This window comes from Brachyistius frenatus, unplaced genomic scaffold, assembly GCF_029030835.1.
Source record: "Brachyistius frenatus isolate BFR_SWC_R1_liver_20210118 unplaced genomic scaffold, ASM2903083v1 Contig_7, whole genome shotgun sequence".
NCBI classification, from domain to species: Eukaryota; Metazoa; Chordata; class Actinopteri; family Embiotocidae; genus Brachyistius; species Brachyistius frenatus.
The window spans coordinates 7,624,833-7,646,178 of record NW_027210606.1 but is presented as its reverse complement, the minus strand read 5'-3'; the positions used below and the strand labels follow the sequence as shown (position 1 = coordinate 7,646,178).

The 21,346-nt window shown below is 41.3% G+C and overlaps 1 protein-coding gene across 2 annotated transcripts; it reads left to right on the top strand.

Moving 5' to 3' along the window:
• The first annotated feature begins 2,218 nt into the window (after window positions 1-2,218).
• Window positions 2,219-20,183, top strand: smad1 (SMAD family member 1). 2 transcript variants are annotated; one of them, XM_069689260.1, is made up of 7 exons: window positions 2,219-2,300; window positions 10,416-10,984; window positions 14,582-14,845; window positions 14,946-15,062; window positions 17,119-17,340; window positions 17,542-17,798; window positions 18,535-20,183. In XM_069689260.1, the coding sequence occupies exons 2-7, from the start codon at window positions 10,585-10,587 to the stop codon at window positions 18,676-18,678; spliced, it is 1,404 nt and encodes a 467-aa protein (XP_069545361.1). In that variant the 5' UTR covers window positions 2,219-2,300; window positions 10,416-10,584; the 3' UTR covers window positions 18,679-20,183. The 2 variants fall into 2 exon arrangements, with proteins under 2 accessions (XP_069545361.1, XP_069545362.1); XM_069689261.1 differs by lacking the exon at window positions 2,219-2,300 and adding an exon at window positions 5,684-5,708.
• The last annotated feature ends 1,163 nt before the right edge of the window (window positions 20,184-21,346 follow it).

Here is a 21,346-nt window from a genome sequence, read left to right as displayed (position 1 = left end):
TTTATTTTTGTATGTCCAATTCAAACAATCACTTACAATCTTCAGAAACTTCTTTGATTTGATTTTCTATTCGGCCACTGAATTATTTTTTTTAGAGTGTATTAAGCTTTAAATAGAGCCAGGTACTCCATTTTATTGTTCAAAAAAATGTGTTACTTTCCACTACAAAGAGACAGGACTGGAGTAGCTACATGTTAAAACCTGGATGGATGCCTGACCAATATAAAAGCTAATTATCTTAATTAGAATTTTGCAGGTTAATTACACTGTTATAATGAGATAAAATGCCATAAAGCCTGATACAGTCTGTATAAACTCCGTGGGCTCTCCTCTGTAATGGGACTATAAATGTATGTGGTCTAATGAATGTGCAGCTGCCTCGTGTGCGAGAGAGAAAGAGAGAGAGAGAGAGAGAGAGAGAGAGAGAGAGAGAGAGAGAGAGAGAGAGTGTGTGTGTGTGTGTGTGTGTGTGTGTGTGTGTGTGTGTGTGTGTGTGTGTGTGTGTGTGTGTGTGTGTGTGTCCAGGAATCCTTAAAGAAAAAGTTTGGGGGAGCCTTTCTCCTATCACTGCTCATCATTACCATCACCATCGTCGTCGTCGCCATCCCTCCCTCCCCCCTTCTCGCACTGTTTTCCCAGATTAATTCACGTGCAGCTCGCTCCCGCCTCACTCAGACATTCTGTCGCCAGCGCCGTGACGTCACCTGCGCCAGGAGCCTCCTCCGCTCCGAGCGTTTCCCTCCGCCCGTCTTCAAGATAATCTAGTCCCCCCTCACAGCGGCATCCCTGAACTTGACGAATGAGCTGGAAAAATCCAAACTCCTTTTACCAGAATTATTCTAAACTCTGATCAGTGATAATTTTGACAAAATGTCTGTTATCTGACCGCATGTTTCTTCGTAAATATATATATATTTTTTTACTAAAGTCATTGTTAAGAGTGTCAGCAAATTAACATTGTGATAAACCTGTAATATTCACCGACAGTAACACCTGCAGTATATGTTAGTAAATACGTTATTGCATTTTTAGATCTATTTCAACTGGTTTTTGTGGACGTTTATCTATTCAGTCTGCAAGACTTTTTAACTTTAGTTATAAATCAGATTGAGATAACAGTGTCTCCTTTTTTGACAGACATTTCATTTCTTCCCATTTCTTTTTATCAGATAAATTGTTACTACATTTTCCTTTGAGTTACATCCGACTCCGAATCTCCACGAGTTTGTCTTACAATCATTCTCATGCACATGTATGGACTGATTTAGCTCACTGGAGGAAATGACACCTCATGTCCTCTGCAGCTGCTGCCCTGCCCGAAAGCTATTTTCATGCATTATCATGCAATATTAATGAGTTGGTTTGAAAAACTGTCAGAAGTTTTAGGCTCCTTGCAACATTGCAAAATGATGCAGAGGAAAAAGCCTGCATCAGGTCTGAGAAGCTGAGCCAGTGGCATGTGTAAGCACGTACCTGTGCTTATACCTGCTCTTGGACACTTTTGTTCTCCTGACAGAAGAGTGCTTATCCTTGCACAATCAAAGCAAGAGGGGAAGACTGAGGGGCAGGCTTAACAAGGTGCAGTTCAGGAGTTCACGACAGATAAATCACGTCTATCATTTCAACTACTGCAAAAGATTACTGGACACATTCGGAGAAGAAACACTTTTTTTTTCAATCAGAGAAAGTCCAAATACAATTCCCACAGGAGTCATGCATGGTCCTGAACTGTCTAGAAACAAAGATTCTGTCCCTTATGTCCTTATTTAAGACGATGTTGTTGTTTTTTTTGTATTTTGGGAGTTACTGGAGTGGGATAAAAAGTACTTAAATTCACTCAGTGCAATTACTTTTGACACTTGCCCAAAGTAATGGTAATCACTCTGCAAGGATGTTCTGGCCGCCTGTTTTCTGCTTTTTCTCTCTTCAAAATGCACCAAACAAATAACATTTCATTCTCTTCAGCAAGCCAGTTTGCAGCTAAAAAAAACAAACAACAACACATCATCCGAAGAGGAAACCCTCCACTGGTGAAAACCTCTCCGAAATTAGCGAGAAACCCGCATTGTTTCGCAGTTACATAATCCATTTCCGCACAGTGAATGAAGATGTTAAGATGTGTAAAAAGTAGGTCTTGTTGTTGTCAGGGGCTGCATCCCGCGGCGTGATACTGGCGCTCAGCGGAGGGTGAGGCGGCTCCGCGACTCACTGACGCCAGGCCGAGCAGACCCAAGTCAGGCAGAGAGCGCACACAGGCGGAGCCACAGACGGAGAGGCAGAGAGCTGCAGAGGAAGAAAAGGTACTGTAAACTTTTGTTGTCTCTTTAACATGCCAAATGAAAAGTTTCTTTGTCTGTGTTTTCATTCGCTGCACTGTGCATGGCTTTGTTTGTGGGGAAGTAGATCCCACCGGTTAATCGGCACAGCAGTGTGTTACTTGGCAGCTTCAAACTTTTTTTTTTTTTTTCTTCCTTTTACTCACAGTATCAGACTGTAAATAGGAACACATTTTTGTGCTTCTTCATTTATCTTATTATAATTTAAGCTGTGTATTGTAGTAAAACCTCCGTTAGAAATGAGGTAGAAGTGCTGATTTTTGGGGACTAAAATGTAATTAGTTGTCCACAAATCACTTTAAAGCATTTAGCCACACATGCTGGTGTAAGTAAAAACTATGTAAGGACTTTTCAGCCGTGAATGAAGGCAAACAGAAAGGAGCATTTTTGCCCATTAAGCTGCATGATGTGGATAAATGGGTGGTCTTCTTGTGTCGTATTCACTTTATCAGATTTAATCTTAAAAGTTTTAAGTCTAAAAAAAAATGTGAAAAATGACCACCAAGGCCCAAAGTGATGACTTCAAATGGCTTGTTGCTGTATGGCTATCTGACGAATATCCAAAATATTCCATTTATGTTGATTTGAAAGAGAGAAAAGCCAACAGATCCTTTCATTTTGCAAAGCAGGGACCTGTGAACGTTGAGCATTTTTTTTACTTCATAAATGACTGAAATTATTAAACAGTTTTTGCAACTGTTGATGATTACGTTTCTTTAGATGAACTGATTGAAGTTTTTCTGGTTGTATTGTCTTATGGTTGATGCAGACCTGCTGAAGCTGTTGTGTGTTTCAGAGGACATGTGGCCCATGTGTTTAAGTTATGTCGATCATGTTTATGATTTCGTGTTTGTGTAGGAGTGTATGAGAGGGAGACTGAGAAAGAAAGAGAGAGTGAGGGAGAGAAAGACCTACAGCTACTAAGGCTAGATCTCCTGACGTTATTGAAGATGACATATCAGATTACCCAAAGGACAGGAATTTGTCCTTGTCCGTGATAGACTTCCAATTGTTTTATTGTTTTGCACTCTGGGTGTGTGTCTTTAAGTTCTGTTTAAAGGTGAAACCAGTGTTGGTTTGTTTTGCAGATATGACGGCCTGATGCTTTAAGAGCGTAATTCCTGTCTTTAATGTAATACGTTTTTAGCTTTAAACTACTTTTTAGCCTATTCATACCTAAAACAAACATTTCACTGTCTGTCTGACTGACTGACTGACTGTCTGTCTGTCTGTCTGTCTGTCTGTCTGTAATGTCTACAATCCTCCTGTGAAGAGCTGCAGAGTTGATTTGGTGATGAGCAGAAAATGGATCAGCAACGGTTTCGATAATCGATTACTCATTTAAGTCATTCAGTCAGACAAAAATGCCAAGCACCCTTTAGTTGACTGTTTTAGACTGTTAATAAAATGAAACGAGGAGATTGTAGACATTAGAAGAAATTTTAAATGCCGTTTTTATCACTACTTTTTTTCCCCCACGTCATTGTTGTAACAGGTAAATGATTAGTTGAAGAAAATAATCATTTGATTAAATGATAAAGAAAATCAAGAAGAGTCGTAGCCCCTCTCCTGTGTGTCTCTGTGCGGTCAGGATAACATAGCCTACCATGTGTCGGGGTGAGGTGTCCACCCTAACACAACACAAACCCAACACTGAGTGCCAAGCATGTTTGAGATAGCTGCTTGAAAACCCATGTGTTTGCTGGTTATGTCTGCAGTGGTCGTGTGTGGACTGGTGTGTCTGGGACATAAAGAAACCCTTCAACGTCTGGACAACATTTGGTGGGTTTTTTTTCCCCAGTGTTTTCTGTGTCATACTGGAACTGATGTGACAGCTTGGTTTCACTCCCGTGTGTTCCTCTGATGAATGCAGTAGTCTGACTTGAGTATGTGTTGGTGTCGGTGAGGAAAAGTGACCCCGGTGAGTTAAAGGAGCCTCCCGGGTCAATGCCATGTCTCGTCAGTCAGGGCAGCACCTCATGTCTGACTGTGGTTATTTCAAGCTTTGCTCTTCTTCTGCTGCATTGACTGGAGTGGCTGTGGCAAACAAATCTGCATTTGCTGGCCACCAGCTTTTGAACCTCAATACTTTTTGGAACCAACTGAAATATTAACAAAAAGGACCAGCTGATGTATTGGCCATTATTAGGATAAAGCTTAATACTATATTACAAGTTGGCCAACAGTTTGAAAGAAAATACAGTAAAGAAATCCCTAAGATGCGTCCCTGTTATATGTTTGTCAACCAGAGAAAACGGACAGGTTTATTTTTCAGCTGTTAAACTGTTCAGTTTTTTCTTGCTCAGAATTCTTTTAAAAACAAAATTAAAAGGATTAAATTATTCCTGGAGCTCCACCTGTAGCACTGAGTGTCAGGAAAAAGTAAAATACCAAAAGTTGGCATCATATGTCAGGTCAGATTTTCCATCTTGTATCAAATGATCAGTCAGTTCCTGGTTTAAATTAAGTTCAATTAAAATTTTCCAAGAAGCTTTTTGAGGGAAAAACATGTTTACTTGTGCTGCAGCAGATTATTTTCACTGTTAATAATTCATATCATAAATCATTTAGACTATGAAATGACAAAATGTGATGGAACATGTTTTTTTGTAATTTGCCAGAGCACAAGGTGACATCTCTTTATCACATATTTTGTCTGACCAACAGTCCAATACTCAATTCACAACATATAAAACAGACAGGAAATACTCTCGTTTGATAAACTGGCACCAGTTATTGTTTGGCATTTTTGCTTAAGAAATAAAAAATGTTTTGTAAAACATAAAACTGTATTTAATTAAATTAATATATCAGTACTCGTATACAAATATCTAACATTACTCAGCCCATCTGACCACTTGTTGTGATAGCTAATATCTATCTTTGTGTCATTTTCTTTTAAGATGTTAAAAATGCATAAATTGCATCCTTGTCGTGTCACTATTTACTCAGTACTGACCCTTGAAGGCACTTCATCTTGAAGTGCTCGGTGAGGAGACCAGATATATGAGCGTTCTCCGTCTGTCTCAGATCTCTGGCTTCACATCACTCTCACTTTCTTCCTCTCTTTCTCCCTCTGCATCATTCCCCCTCTCTTCGTCTCTCTTGCTCTTTATCTATCACCCTCTCTCTTCCTGCACTCCTCTGTTTATAGCCAGTGACTCCATTGAGCGAGGGTTAATGGAGGCCCCATCCAGGACCCTGCTGATAAATAATGTAGCTTCTTTATAATGCTGCGTCCCCGGGGAGGGTCCAGAGAGCATCATTACTGCCTCCTCATCCTACACAGCCCAGGCCTAAATTGATTAACAGACACTGGAGCGGTGCAAGATGATCCATGGGGCTAGTGTAGTGGCTAACAGCTCGCACCAGGTGGGTCAAAGCCTCCGCCTGTCAGTGTCGCATGATCCCACTCTGTGCTCCCATTAGCCTTAGTCTCTGTCCGGTGGGCTAACTGATGTCCATAACAAGCTACCACTAACGCAATAGTAAGAGAGCACCGCCCGGACTCGGCTGTTGGGAATGTCAGAGTGGCTTTTATGGAGCTGTTGTGTAAATGATGGTGTGCGTTTCAGTTTTTATAGGGAGGAGAGCAGCAGCCAAGGCCACTGCAGGCATCTGTGCGGCGACTCAGTGCCTGCGTCAGACATACGGGGTGCTACAGATAGATATTTGATGTAAATTATTATTAGATATTTGATGTATGGAATACATGTTGACTGAGCTAATTTAATCATTTAATCAGGATTGAAAATTAATGCTAAAACGAGTCAATCTCCCAAAAGGATCCAACAATTTGGAATAATTAGTTTTATGCTGAAAGAATTAATTGATTTTTGGTCATCAGAAAGTGAACATAATCAGAAGTTATTTGGATAATCACTTAAATCTGTTAGTAATTTATTGATTCCAGCTCCTCCATTGTTAGGCTTTGGTTGCTTTCTTTGTCTGACATCAAACTGAATATTTTGGGGTGTTGACTGTAGGTCAGGCAAAACAAGACAATTCAAGACGCTTCTTGGACTTAAATCATGATGGGGAATTTTTGCTTTTTTTTCTCTGACCTTTTATTGATACATTTTAATCAATCAACCAAAGAATAAATCAGCAGTTAAATGGGAAATGAAAATAAGTGTTAACTGCAGCAGAATATCAATTAGTCATTTAATTTAATAAGCCAAACATTCTGTGTTTTCAGCTTCACACACTGCATGTGGGGAGTTGCCGTTTGTTCAGTATTACAATATTATGTTACTACATTTGTGTATTCGCCTGGTTTTGGGGCAAAACAATCGATTTGGATATCTTCGGCTCTGGGAAGTTGTAATGGGCATTTTTCAAAGTTGGTGAAAAATTAGCTTCACCACCTGTTTATCTCAAGGTGTTTAACTTCTAATATTCAGCTGACGACATTTTGATGAGTATTTATTTACATAAACATGATGGATTTAGTGGCACGGCCAAACACCACAGCCAAACACCACAGCCACTAAATGGGTCTTCTTCTTCCTAAGTAAGTATATTAGTCAGCTATAATTAGGCTTATATTAATAGCAACATAAAGTGAACAGAATAAGACAATTATTATTATAACAGTTATTTTTATGACAATTATTCATCATCTAGAATTTTATAATTGTGACAGCCGTGATTCTGATAAGATCAACTACTTTTGGGTGAACTTGGCATTAAGAGTGTCCGTTGACTGAAAGTAACAGAGACTTGTCAATCAATATGGATTGGTTAGATCACAACAACAACAACAAAAAAAGTCATTCCCCCAAACAGAAATCAGCTAATATGAACATAATCACTCTGAATGAAGAAGTCAAATGTAAAGAGGTTCCCTCCACTGTCAGGGTACTTGGTGATTTAGTGAACAATTGAGGCTTAAACTTTTCTCCAAGTGAGAATGGCTGAAATTAAAATCTTTCAAGGTGACAACATGTGCACCAAAAAGCACCAAAAAGGAGAATTTTCCAGAGAGTTGGTGCACAAAAACACCGTTATGTCATGCAGACTTCCTCGTCTGTACATAGATATAGGAAGAGCGAGGCTCTCTGGCGCCTTTATATTTTGACTGCCTCACTGACAACTCTAAACTACCATTGTCCAAAGAAATAACACAGTGCTGTATCAGGCCCTTTAAATACGCATGTGGTCGTGCAAGCAGTCACATATTATTGACTGTCAGGTTTGGAAATATCCAAGAGACACGGCCTGCAGCTGCAGCTGAGTGACAGTGGAGGATTGTTGCATCTGCTCCAGATGTTAGTTATCCAGAGCTTTCTAGAATCTTCCGTCTGAAGTGGATTCAAGTTTGTCTTTGTGCTGCGAGTCCTGCGCTTGTGCTGATAGTGCTGGCTGTTACAGAGAGGCCATCAAAGCAGCTGGATCAGAATGACTTCTTCTATGTCTGGATGACAACTCATACAAATATGATGTTGCTGTTTATTCCCCTTTGAACCGTGTGCTTCATTCTTGTGCTCCACTCGCAGCTCTGAAGTACACGCTCTGCTTTGTTTGAAGATGCGTTGAGTCAGTTTTGACACCGGCAAGGTCACGGTGTAGAGAAACATTGGCTTTTAGAGTTTCCGGGGCGTACTCATTAAGATCAAGTGAACTGTTGAATCTGTGTTATAGCAACCAGCCAGCATTGTTGATTTGTTGGACATTTTTGGGACAGAAAAGAAATGGGTCATATCTTTGAGGATCCAAAAAGTACCAAAAGTATCTGCCAGAAGTCTGGCCCTATTTAACATCTTGATTACTTGTTGTTTCGTTAGACATTTCCTGATGTACATAAAAATGTTTTTAGATGGCTACTTGTGTTAAAAGCAAAAGCAGCATTCTTTTTTTTTTACCTTTATATTACGTTACACCATTAATCCAAACAATTATTCCTTTGTCATATTTTTAATGCCAATCCAATCATCCTTAACAGTTTTTTTTTTACTACGGTGGAAAGAGTGTTTTTGATATGTGAACATGAAGAATCAGTCAGACCACCTTCTTCTCTCCCCCTCTGCACCTGTGGAAAAACCTGCAGTACTCAGCAAAAGTAAGCGATGTCACTGCTTTGGTTTCGATGACACATGAAGACAATTCGACAACGTGTTTTCTGTTCCTTTGAAGGTGGCGAGTTGATCTCCTAATGTGCTCACAGGGAGTGTTGCAAGATCTTGGGTCATATAGGACATCGGTACTGAGATGTACTGAGACGTACCAGTTCCCCCCACCTCCCCTTCTGTCCCCACCCTCGCATGTTTGTAGTTCAGTGTCACTTTTTAGATGAGCCAATGTTATTCAAATGGATAACCTAATTTTAGTTGCAAGTTGCAGCTTTCCAGTCAGTGCAGTTGGCGATAGTAAGCATCCATGGCCTCCACAACACAAACACACAGATACGTTGTAAACAGCACCTGTTCGCATCAGACTTCGCTGCCCGTTGGCCAGCACGATGATGTAGTGTGCACATGCACTAGCTGACAAAGATAGAAATCGCAATTCATCCCATAATCTGAAGGGCCAGGAATAACTACAGAGCAGTCTTAATGATGTATTTGTTCCTGCTCGTAGGAAATCCAATATACTGACAGGCTTTACTGTCAGGGAGCGATGTATCCTCCTCACAGATGAGTCAGTACGGATAAATGATGCTGGATTTCTGACGCGCTGTTTATTTGATTCTGGGATTGCATCTGAACATTTACCCGCAGCTAAACCTCAACCATAACTATGTTTTATCTCCCTAATTGCATTCAGGCAAAACTTGAAAAGAAGGTGGAAGAGAGAGTGCTCAATGGGCTCTTGTTTGCCTTTTAAAAGCTAGAACGCTCGTACCTTCTGGCTACTGAATTGCTCCTCTGGGACCCCAGTGAATGGGCACATTTATCCAGGGGTCCACATGCACTTCCTTTTTATTGTCCTGCACATTGCCAGATTCCTGCCCGACACCAGTGTTTGCTGGTTTGTGGTGTTGAAGCTTTATAGAACATTTGCCTCAGCAGGTTGCTAATTGAAAGTTTCCTTCCTCTCAAATCTGAAAGAAGGTTTTTTCAAATCTCACATATACACCTTATACTTACCATGGTGTGTGTGTGTGTGTGTGTGTGTGTGTGTGTGTGTGTGTGTGTGTGTGTGTGTGTGTGTGTGTGTGTGTGTGTGTGTGTGTGTGTGTGTGTGTGTGTGTGTGTGTGTGTGTGTGTGTGTGTGGGAGAGCCTATTGGAAAGCTTTAATCTACAGTTGGCACAACTGGGGTAAAACAATGGGAAGGTTTTGTAGATGAAACATTGTGGTACATTTGAAGAAAATTAAGCTGAGAAACAGTAAAATATGAATATATAATGATAAAATTAGACTATTTTTAATCCAGAGAACTCAATACCTAAAGATATCTGTGTACTTGATTACGTTGGCATAAAATGTATCTAAATGTTGTCGTGTTGCAGTTCCAAAGTCAGAAAAAAGGGATTTTGTGTTAATTTAACAGAAAATTGATCAAGAACAATATTGATATTGGATTAGTTAACTGATGAAAAGTAGGATTTTATGACCATTGTTTTTGATTAATTTCACGCTAGTGTGTACAAATACAATATTAGTTGCACTCATAATTTCTGATAATATTCTTGACTAAATATCTTCTACAAGTGTTGAACGTTGAATTCCTCAGCAGTCTGTTCCTCTAGGTTGTGTAGGGTGTGTACAGTACTTGAAGCCCTTTGCTGTAAATGACATTAGTAATTGGTGGTAATGTGACAAGCCATACGGACAGGAAGCTATCTGGAGAATGTCTGGTCAGGGCTGATGTTCGCAGGGGGGCGTCCACTGTGACTCCTCTGCCAGTTTCCCAGAAGTCATGACTGACATAACCATACTGGCTATAACAGTGACATCATCCTTGGCTTCACCAAGGGCTGTTCCCTCCGTTTTCTGGTGTCAGACATCGAGGCTGCATGTGTTGTAAAAGAAGAAGAAATGTATGCTCGTGTTCAGTGTAATATCAGGAGAAAGTGTGTGACGTATCTGTCGGTGTACATTTGAACTCACACGAGATTCTTCTCCTTTTCTTCCAGTGACTGTCGAGAGGACCTGATCTTACATCTTGAAAAGTTGAGGATTATCTGAAACTCTTCAGAAAACAAAAACGTTCAAATAATATTTCACCTGTCTTCTGAGGCTGGACAGTCTCCCGTTGCTGATCACACTTCTGTCAGGAGAAGGGAGGAGGGCAGCTTGTCCAATATGAATGTCACCTCGCTTTTCTCCTTCACCAGCCCAGCGGTCAAACGGCTGCTGGGTTGGAAGCAGGGAGACGAGGAAGAGAAATGGGCGGAAAAGGCTGTGGATGCTCTGGTTAAGAAACTGAAAAAGAAGAAGGGAGCCATGGAGGAGCTGGAGCGGGCTCTCAGCTGCCCGGGTCAGCCCAGTAACTGTGTGACAATCCCTCGCTCGCTGGACGGACGGCTGCAGGTGTCCCACAGGAAAGGTCTGCCGCATGTCATCTATTGTCGGGTGTGGCGCTGGCCTGACCTGCAGTCCCACCACGAGCTGAAGGCGCTGGAGTGCTGCGAGTACCCCTTTGGCTCCAAACAGAAGGATGTGTGCATCAATCCCTACCACTACAAACGGGTGGACAGTCCAGGTGAGGGACATCTTCATGAAGTAACTAGCGATGTATATATTTGTGTACTGATACTGACCTTAGTATGAGCCACAATCAGACATACAGACTCTTTGTCAGTGTTTACATCAGTTACATTTATGAAATCACTAGTCTCGTGTTTGCTTGTGTAAAATCCGATGAGTTTCAATCTGTGAGAGGCAGAGATTTTAAATTTGGAAAAAAAAAAAAAGAGCCTTCTGTTATCAGAAAAGACACACTCTGCGTTGAGTTGGTGGAAAAAGTTGGATTGGTGCTTCCATATACACTATAACACAGATAATTAAACGGTGTAAATTTAAAGCCTGAAAAAGAATACAAACAAAAATCATAATAATACAAATCTGAGGACATCCTGGCCTAGTGGTTAGAAAACATATACTATGATTTCCTGGTTTGATTTGGCTTACATGGTTTTTCTAATAAAAGGAAAATAATATGGCAAAAGAGCTGTTTAAAATACTTTTAAGGGTCTTTTAAAGACAACAAAAAAAAAAAACTCAAGCAAAATCTTAAGCTAAGTAAAGCTCTCTGTTTAGAGATAGATTTGAAAAAGGATAGTGAACCAGCCGGGCCTTATTTCCTCCGGTAGGTCATTCAGGGTTTTGACTGCTGAAATAAGACAAATCAAACACTATTTGGCCTCTTACTAAACAGAAAATAAAGGTCAGCTGACAAGATCAAAACAGCTGTGCAGGGTGTAACGTGTGTAAAGGGCCAAGTGTGTGTGTGTGTGTGTGTGTGTGTGTGTGTGTGTGTGTGTGTGTGTGTGTGTGTGTGTGTGTGTGTGTGTGTGTGTGTGTGTGTGTGTGTGTGTGTGTGTGTGTTCGCTCATGTGTGTACAGAGCAGGAAATTCCATCCGGGGGAGAATGAGAGCTTTGTTTTGGGCATGCTCTGTACTGTAGGCGCTTATTTTTTTTTTGCACACATGTCGACACATGCACACACACTCTCACACTTGCACGCATGTTACAAAAACGAGGACACACACGCACACACTCGCAGGCACAATTTCTCTGAGGATGGCGAGAACAGGAAGGCAGTCACCCACACACAATGGGAGGAAAGAGCTGTTGCCTGCCTTGCACACATTTTGTTTTAGCAGCGGGTGGAAGACAAGAGGGCTAAGAGGTGATTGAACCCCACAGCACCTGTCTGTCCACACTACTCCCCCCCCCTCCACACACACACACACACACACACACACACACACACACACACACACCACACACACACACACACACACACACACACACACACACACACACACACACACACACACACACACACACACACACACACACACACACACACACACACACACACACACACACACACACACACACACACACACACACACACACACACACACGCACGCACGCACGCACGCACACACACACACACACACACACACACACACACACACACACACACACACACATCCTGTCAATGTCTCCACTATTCTACACATCACCACAGCTGTCCGCCTGCTCTACATATAGCCTTTGAAATAAACTGCTACATTGATGCATCGGCCCGCTGTAGCTCACACGGGCTACCTGCAGGAATACTGGCGGCATCGCGAGCCACATCTAAAATTTCAGCACCAGCTTTATTTATCTGCACAGGCATTTATAGGCACAAATGGGACATATCTCTGCGGTTTGTACTGCACCTGAATAGCCCTCAGCCAGGATATTTACCCTAAGTGATGAATTCCACAAGAACGGCTCGACTCAAAATGTCTTTTCAGAGCAGAAACCCGAGAGTATGGGCCAAATACTGCTGGCTACGACCAACTGGCTGGAAGCTGACATTTGAAAAATGCAACGACATCTGCGCTCAGACTGTTGAATCATGGGAGGGTGCCAGAAAGAGATTTTTTTTAATTTTTTTATTATGATGGAATCAGATGACTTCGTTATTGAGTTTACATGTGTCTGTACTGTATGTGATTGCATATGATGTCAAGAGCCCTGAAACAATTAGTTAATCATTGGGTAAAGATTTATTAAGCTCTGCATTAGTAATAGTGAGTATTTGTGTGGGTGTTACATAAATCATATAACAGTAAAGTAAGGACACACAAGGAACACAATACAGTAAAATCTATAATGACAAACAAATATCTGTGAAGACAAAGTAAACAAAAAACAAAGAATTTGAGGTAAAAACTAGGTCCATTTTCTTACTCTGATAGGTGGCAAATGTAGACTATAAAATAAAGGTAGAGTAATAGACTGGATTAGTGCATGTAAAAGATAAAGTTAAGATGACAAACATTCATTCCAGGAGGAGCTACTTCTCTGAATAAAGGTTTTAGACTGTTGGTAGGACATCATTATTATTTTTCATTATTTTCTGACTTTTGATTAGATGAAATTCAGTCTTGTGAGGCTGCAAGTAACTAAGTCTCAATACACTCGTCTTGATTTAGTTATTTGCAGCCCCACATGTCTGAATTAGCAACACTCAAGTTCACCGTTCACTTATTCAAATAAAAAGTCAACAGAAACAGCCTAAAATCACAGGATATTTCTTGATATATGTTGTGAATTAATAAATTGCCTGTACAAGACAGAAATAGCTGTTTTTGATTTATCATGGTGTTTTATCAGCCTTAATGTAAACAATCATAAAAATTGCCATCAAACAGACCTGCACATTGTTTAACAACATTGCCTGAGATGGTAAAGGCAGAACTGGCATAAAGCAAAATGTTCAATTGTTGACAAATTTAGATCATCTTATGTTTCATATCTTTATATCCCTGGCCTCTGATTAGGGATTAGCATGTCAAGCAAAAATACGACTCGATATTCGCTGGGAACTATTTGACGATTATTCGTAGACTTCCCTCTTGTCTGCTGTTTGTACCGTAGTATCTAATCTCACCATGCGATACATGTTTTACCAGAGCTTGGTAGTAACCAAGCGGCAAACAGCAGTGACGTCACCCATTGGTTTGTGAACGGCCGTTATGAAGCCTCAATTTTGGAATTTGGCCGGCGCCATGTTGCTCGTCTCGAGCATAGACTGTATATAAAAGTGGATGTAGCTTCTGGCTCTGAAAATGAGGCCCATGCAAAAGTGCCTTAAGCTGTAACAGCAGCGGGTGGCTCCAAAAAGCCTCCAGCTCCATAGACTCCCATTCAACTTCTCTCATAAAAGGCTGAGTCAATAAAACGTTTTCTCTATGTCATTTGCTAAATTCACTCTTCCAGATTAGTGTTCTGGTGTCCATCTGAAAATAATCCCGTCATTAATGATAAAATAAGACTCAAAATGACTGGGTTTTTTTTTTTTTTTTTTTTTTTTGGGGGGGGGGGGGACTACTAACTATATGGAAATTGGAAAATAATAAACCCTTCCTGCCTCTGATCAGAACAGAGTACAAAATAGCTTCCTGTAGATTTAATAGGAATAGCGCTTATTGGTCTAGCTGTCAAAAATATGTAATGAGCAGTTTCAAAGCTCTGAGTGTAACACGAGTATTTTGTTCACTTATTGGTGGAGTACAGTTATATTGGACATTTTACATTTCCTAAACACTTCCCTTTATTTTTCTGCCTCCTCAGTGCTGCCTCCTGTCTTGGTACCGAGGAACAGCGAGTTCAATGCCAAGCATACAATGTTGCCTCGCTTCCGCAACCCTCTACAGCAGAACGAGCCGCACATGCCCCAGAATGCCACCTTCCCAGAGTCCTTTCCTCAGGCTAACACGATGCCTTTCCCCAATTCGCCGGGAAACAGCTACCCGAACTCACCCGGGAGTGGCAGCAGCGCCACCTTCCCTCATTCACCATCCAGCTCCGACCCTGGCAGTCCATTCCAGATGCCAGGTGAGACAGACTACTGAATTGTCTTTGAGTTGTCTTTATTTTCCTCTATGCTGAACCACAACAACGCACTTCACTTTGTGCTGCCTCCTTCCTGATGCAGAGACTCCCCCTCCTGCCTACATGCCCCCAGAGGAGCAGATGACTCAGGATTGCCCCCAGCCGATGGATACCAACCTCATGGTTCCACCCTTGCCCCTAGAGACTAACAATCGGCCAGGTAACCATGGCAGTCACTATCTCTCACACACACACACACACACACACACACACACACACACACACACACACACACACACACACACACACACACACACACACACACACACACACACACACACACACACACACACACACGTCCTTGTGTTCCTTTGTTTCTTGTGATGTCATCCACATAAAACTGTGTGCACCTGCTCGCTTGATCTGCAGGTGCAAAGACTTCCAGGGAGCCTGGTTGTTTTTTTAAATTACTTTTTCTCTTGTGGTCAAACTTCAAAATACAAAACAGACAGAAAAGCCTCAATGGAATCACGATGCCATATCCTGTCAGATAAAGCAGTGTGTGGGCAGGGTCTCTGCCAGTTTACAGTGGGGCTTTGTCTGTGGGTGTAAGCCCAGGGGAAACTCAAAGCCTCAGCAAATGAAGCCAGGCCTCAGAGCACTTTTATGAGGCCTATAAAAGCCGGGGCTTATGTCATCTCTGCTGGTGGTAATGACTTGAAACTCGTTAACGATAAGATTCACTAATTACCTCCAACTTTCAAAATCCGAAATGCGGTGCAATAATTGTTGCTATCTCGACGTGGTGGTTTGGATTTTATTGCGCTAGTCAGACACATCTGAGCTGCATTCATGAATTCGTAATAGACGATGCAATAGACATGTAGTGGATTCAAAACCATCTGAATCAAAGCAAAACCCTGTCTGTCTTATGGGTTTTGTCATAACTTCTGTCAGTAATAAAAACTCACCAAAGTAGATACTGAGATCTAGAAACATGGCACCATTGGTAAAAAGAAGTTAGACAGGGAAAAACATGAGTATAAGTCGTCGGATAATCAGAGAGAAACAAACCATCATGTTAGCAAAACCTTTTTGGAAGAGATAACAACAGTAACTGTAAAATTATTTCTGAAACTCTTTGACATAAAAATCCATCAAAGTTTACACATCGACTTTCTGGTTCAACTTTGACCTAAATGAACAATTCTCACCTTCTTTCTGCATATCTTGTGGTTTTCACCTCAGATTCATTTCGAAGGCAAAAAGAAGGAAGCTATGCAGTATTTTTTTTTTTAAAGTGTGAAAAGAATTTGCTGGTACAGAAATTAGTTATTTTCTCATTTCACACTGTGGTCATCATCTTATTGACTTCATGTTGGGATCCACACCCGCGCGGTGGGGACCACTGATCTACATAATCTGTCTAAACTGTTGGCTTGTTTACAGTCTGTTTATTGACCTACTGGCTCAGCAGTTTTTTAGTACAGGAACAAACAAGGGCATAAACAAAGGCCCAAATTGTAATTTATTTTCAAAATTAAACTAGCGAGAGGCTGCAATAACTTTGTGCACCTGACCACCAAAACATTTGTACTTTTGTACCAATGTGCACTCAAAGCTCATAGCTGCTGCCCAGACACGGCAGTAGTGACAACAGTAGTGGGAAGAGCTGTTGAAAGCTTTGTCAGGTGGAAGTGGGAGTTTGGGGAGTCCTTTTCCACAAGCTGCATCCTGTACACGGGGAGTAGGTTTCTATTGTAGGCCAGCTCTGGGACTCGGACAGACAAAACACACCTGCTTGCCAGTGCCGCGCCACAGAGGAAGTTTGATCGAAGTATGTGCTTAGATAAACATGATTTATTTCTCTCTCTCTCAGAGAGGATGAGGCCAACTGGCACTGACTTGCACAGAGATAGCGGGCACAGAGAGCATGGCCAGGCCCCTTCGACTGACTGTTAGCCAGCTCAATAAAGTCTGGCACATAGACCACAGACAGTCTGCATTGATTTTGGTTGGCCTAAATGTACACAAATGTAGCAAGTGGGTCCTATATGTTTATTCAGATCATTGTAATGGGCTACATGGGACAATAACTGCATAGATGAGTAAGATTTAAAACAATCTGCAGGCATCAATGCCTCCTGGCAGCTTATCTGCACAGTGGTGTCTTGAATGTGCTGTGTGTGTGTGTGTGTGTGTGTGTGTGTGTGTGCGTCTGCGTGTACAGTGTACTCAGATCACCCCTGTGACCTGTTAATGTGTTTCCTGTGCAGATGTGCAGCCGGTGGCCTACGAGGAACCCAAGCACTGGTGCTCTATTGTTTACTACGAGCTCAACAATCGCGTTGGAGAGGCGTTCCAGGCGTCCTCCACCAGCGTGCTCGTAGATGGCTTCACAGATCCCTCCAACAACCGCAACCGGTTCTGCCTCGGCCTGCTCTCCAACGTCAACCGCAACTCTACCATCGAGAACACCCGGCGGCACATCGGCAAAGGTGCAGCCTGGAAAATCTGTCAATGAGTGTTATGCACAGATTGTCAGCAGATGAGACTAAATCAATTCATGTTGTCTGCAGGGAACACAACAATAACAACAAATTGACTAACCATTTAAGTGTATTGATTTTACATTGACCACCCTGATGTTTTGCTAATTCAGGTGACTTAACTCCTGATTCGCTCCTGCTACCTCTTAGGTGTCCATCTGTATTACGTCGGTGGGGAGGTGTATGCAGAGTGTTTGAGTGACAGCAGTATCTTCGTCCAGAGTCGTAACTGTAACTACCACCACGGCTTCCATCCCACAACTGTGTGCAAGATTCCAAGCGGCTGCAGCCTCAAGATTTTCAACAACCAGGAGTTCGCTGAGCTGCTGGCTCAGTCCGTCAACCACGGCTTTGAGGCCGTTTACGAGCTCACCAAGATGTGTACCATCCGCATGAGCTTTGTTAAGGTAGATTGGTTTGGATTTTCTTCATGAAGATATAAAACAACTTGCTACATTTACGATCAATTTACTATTTTGTTTTACAGTTGAGTCATTCTTAAAGGAGCAGTGTGTAGGATTTAGTAGCAGCTAATGGTGAGGTTGCAGATTTCAACCAACTGGACACCCTTCGCCTCATCCTCCCATTTCAAGAGTGTAGGAGAAACTCATGGCAATAAAAATTAGAAAGGCACCCTATGGTAATATATTATATTATAATACATTTCTGCCAATAGAGCGCCTAAATCCTACACACTAAACCTTTAATAAATCATGCCAATGTCTGGCCTCAGAGCTCTTTTTGTTTTCATGTTTCTCCTCTATGCTAAACACCAACTGGATGCTTGACAACATTTAATCAGTAGCTACTTCTTTTAAAAAAAAGTGTGAAATTGCTAAAAACGTATCCATTATTGGACTCATCACCTATCACTAACAGCTACGCTAAATTCCAAACAGCCACAACCACATTATGACTCTATAAAACTGCCCTTAAAACAACACTTGGTTGTAAAATTCTCTGATAATATCAACACTGGACGTCTTGATAAGTCAAATATTAACCAACAAGCCCAGTACTAATATTAAACAGTCAAAATAACATTTTTAATGAATCCTACATTTTAGGAAGAACTTCAAGTGCAACTAAAACGGGTAGAGTCTTGTAGTATTATTAAGAATCATGTGTTTTCCTGCATTTCAGGGCTGGGGAGCAGAGTACCACCGCCAAGATGTGACCAGCACCCCCTGCTGGATCGAGATCCACCTGCATGGACCACTGCAGTGGTTGGATAAGGTGCTGACCCAGATGGGCTCCCCCCACAACCCTATATCCTCCGTCTCCTAGGCGTCACTGTCCTCAGCCCTGTGGCTGTCCATACCCCAGCATTTTGGTCTCAGTAGCAAGAATAGGGGCTAGCTTGTCCCAGACTGGTTTGTGGTTCAGTCAGTCGTCCACAGCTGATCGAGTATTTGACTGAAGCACAAGCTGATCTGGGACCTGCGAGGTTGGGCGGGTTGTTAAATGGGTAGGTTTGTTCTCTACTTGAAGGATGTCTGAATTGGGCACATTTACAGACTGGGAGAGGAGTAAGCAAAGTGAGCGTGATGCAACTGGAAGATACTTGATCTTTGTGACCAACTGTAATAATTAGACCATCACACTTATCGTGACGCAGGTATCCTCTCTGATCTTGCTCCCACAGCTTTCTCTTTTTCATTGCTCTATTATTCTCACTCATAACTAGTCTGCATCTAAATATTCCCTCAGAAATCCAGATATACGCGTGTAGTCACAACAATTACGGGACATTCCAGGTCGCCCAAATTGTAGTTGGCCGCTGTTTTCTGTTGGACTGCAGTGAGGCTGGCATGAAATGTACTTATGAAAATGTACAAGGTTGGCAGGGATTTGGAGGATGACCAGTATGAATGGAACATTTCAATCATCTTCAAATACGTTAACAAGGTCAAAATGTTCTTTTTTAGGTTAATAAATTATTACAGTTTAAAGTTATTATAACATCAAAAATGAAATCCCATATCACACAGATGGTAAAAAATAATATGAGGGCAAAATTAGGGGGCATTTGAGCGTTCAGGGTTTAGTGTGGGGCATGGCACTAAAAGGGCATTTCACACATAAAACACTAAAGTTTAAGTGTTGCTCATCTTGTGTTACACTTGTGTTTCAAATGAATTTTACAAGCAAAAAAAAGAATAGTGTTTAGCTATATCACTATTAGAATATGTGCTGTGCAGTCTGGTTTTTGCAAAGCATAGTTTGGTTAGTGTAGTGTTACACATTTAAGACTGGTAGCTGAACATGAAGCAGAAGCAAACACGACTACAGTTTAGTTTGTCCCCTGCTGTAGACTGCAGCAGAATCAATGTGTCAAATATGGAGTCACATTGAGGACATAAATATTTCAGTGACTGTACCTCATTCTCTTATTACATCGACTCAGCAAAACTTGTTAACTGACTGTTATGGGAAAATGTTGAGCATTCAAATTTTAATTGTTGACTGAGAAAAAGGGTGTCAGTTACTGATGTCCCAATATGACTTTTTTTTTTTTTTTTTTTTTTTTTAATAAGATGCCATTAAATTCTTTTATGCTTTGAGAAATCTTCTTTGCCATTAAACTGTTACACTCTTTACATTCTTTTTGTATTTTTGAACATATTTTTTTTTGTTTTGTCTGCACTTTCACATGTTGCCTCTGTTTAGTTTTTGTTTTGTTTTGCTCCTTCTTTCTGTTTTGCTCAGTAAAGCTCCCAGAAAAGCAGTTTTATTCCATGAATATCAAGTCTCTACTGGAAGATTCAATAAATTTGTTTCATTACTTGCAACATGTCTGTCTCTTTCATGACCACTGTCTATGCATGTTTATCTTTGTGTGCCCGTCAGTGTAATTACAGGCCACCCATGCTAAGAATATATGCATTGTGTATTGTCAGGGACTTTCAAACATACCAACTGCTGTGTGTGTGTGTGTGTGTGTGTGTGTGTGTGTGCGCGCGCGCGCGCGCGCGTGTACTTGTATTACTCACGTTGCGACATAAATCTGTTTACATTTTTGGACAAAAAACAAGCCCCCATAATGTGAATCCATAAATTTGAAGGTGTAGACTTGGTTGAAGATTAGTAGTGGTTATGGTTAGGTTTCAGGTAAATCTCCAGGAAATGAATATAAGTCCATGTAATGTCCATGTAAAGTGATGGAAAACACTCCTCTTTGTGTGTTTGGAAGTAGACCTTCAATTAAAGAGGCACAACATTTACAAGTGCATCTGAGAGCCAACTGAACTGGTGTTGAGCATAATTGCATTTTCCCGTAAATTGCATGAAAAAGCATAAAATCACGGGGTTCTCCTTTGTTTTATGAGGCATGTCGTGACTACTGGAACAGTTATTACAATCTTCCAGGAAGGTCTTCTGGAAGTCACTGACTGGATTGTGTGTGTTTGTGGATACGTGCAGCAGTTTCCTTTGACTGTATGTGATGTGGGTGGCATGGTTGCACAGTGGTTAGTACTGATGCCTCCCAAGATGTTGCACGTTTCTAACAAAGTCTTCAGACAAGCACATCAGGTGGGCTGGAGTGCTAAATGTAGGACTACTAGGATCAGAGGTTTTGTCTGTCCTGAGTGTCACAGGCCCGTAGTGTAGTCCAAAGTGTCCCTCGGCCTTTTATCCACAATACAGGCAGGTAATCTTGTAAACAAAATGGCAACAAGGTGATTGTTAGTAAATTAAATGAATATATCGTACCATGCATGCAGAATTAAAACATAAATAATAATCCCAATGTGATCACAAAGTAAGCAATGTCTACTTGAACACACATATAAAGGTGCCTATATAATACACTAAATAATACTCTTAAATTGTTTGACATCATAGCCCTAGCAAACAGAGGGGATAAAGAAAAGAAAAACATTTATTGTATTTTCTGTCATTTGTCTGGTATTTTATGGTTTTATTCATTGCTTATATTGACTCTCAAATCCCC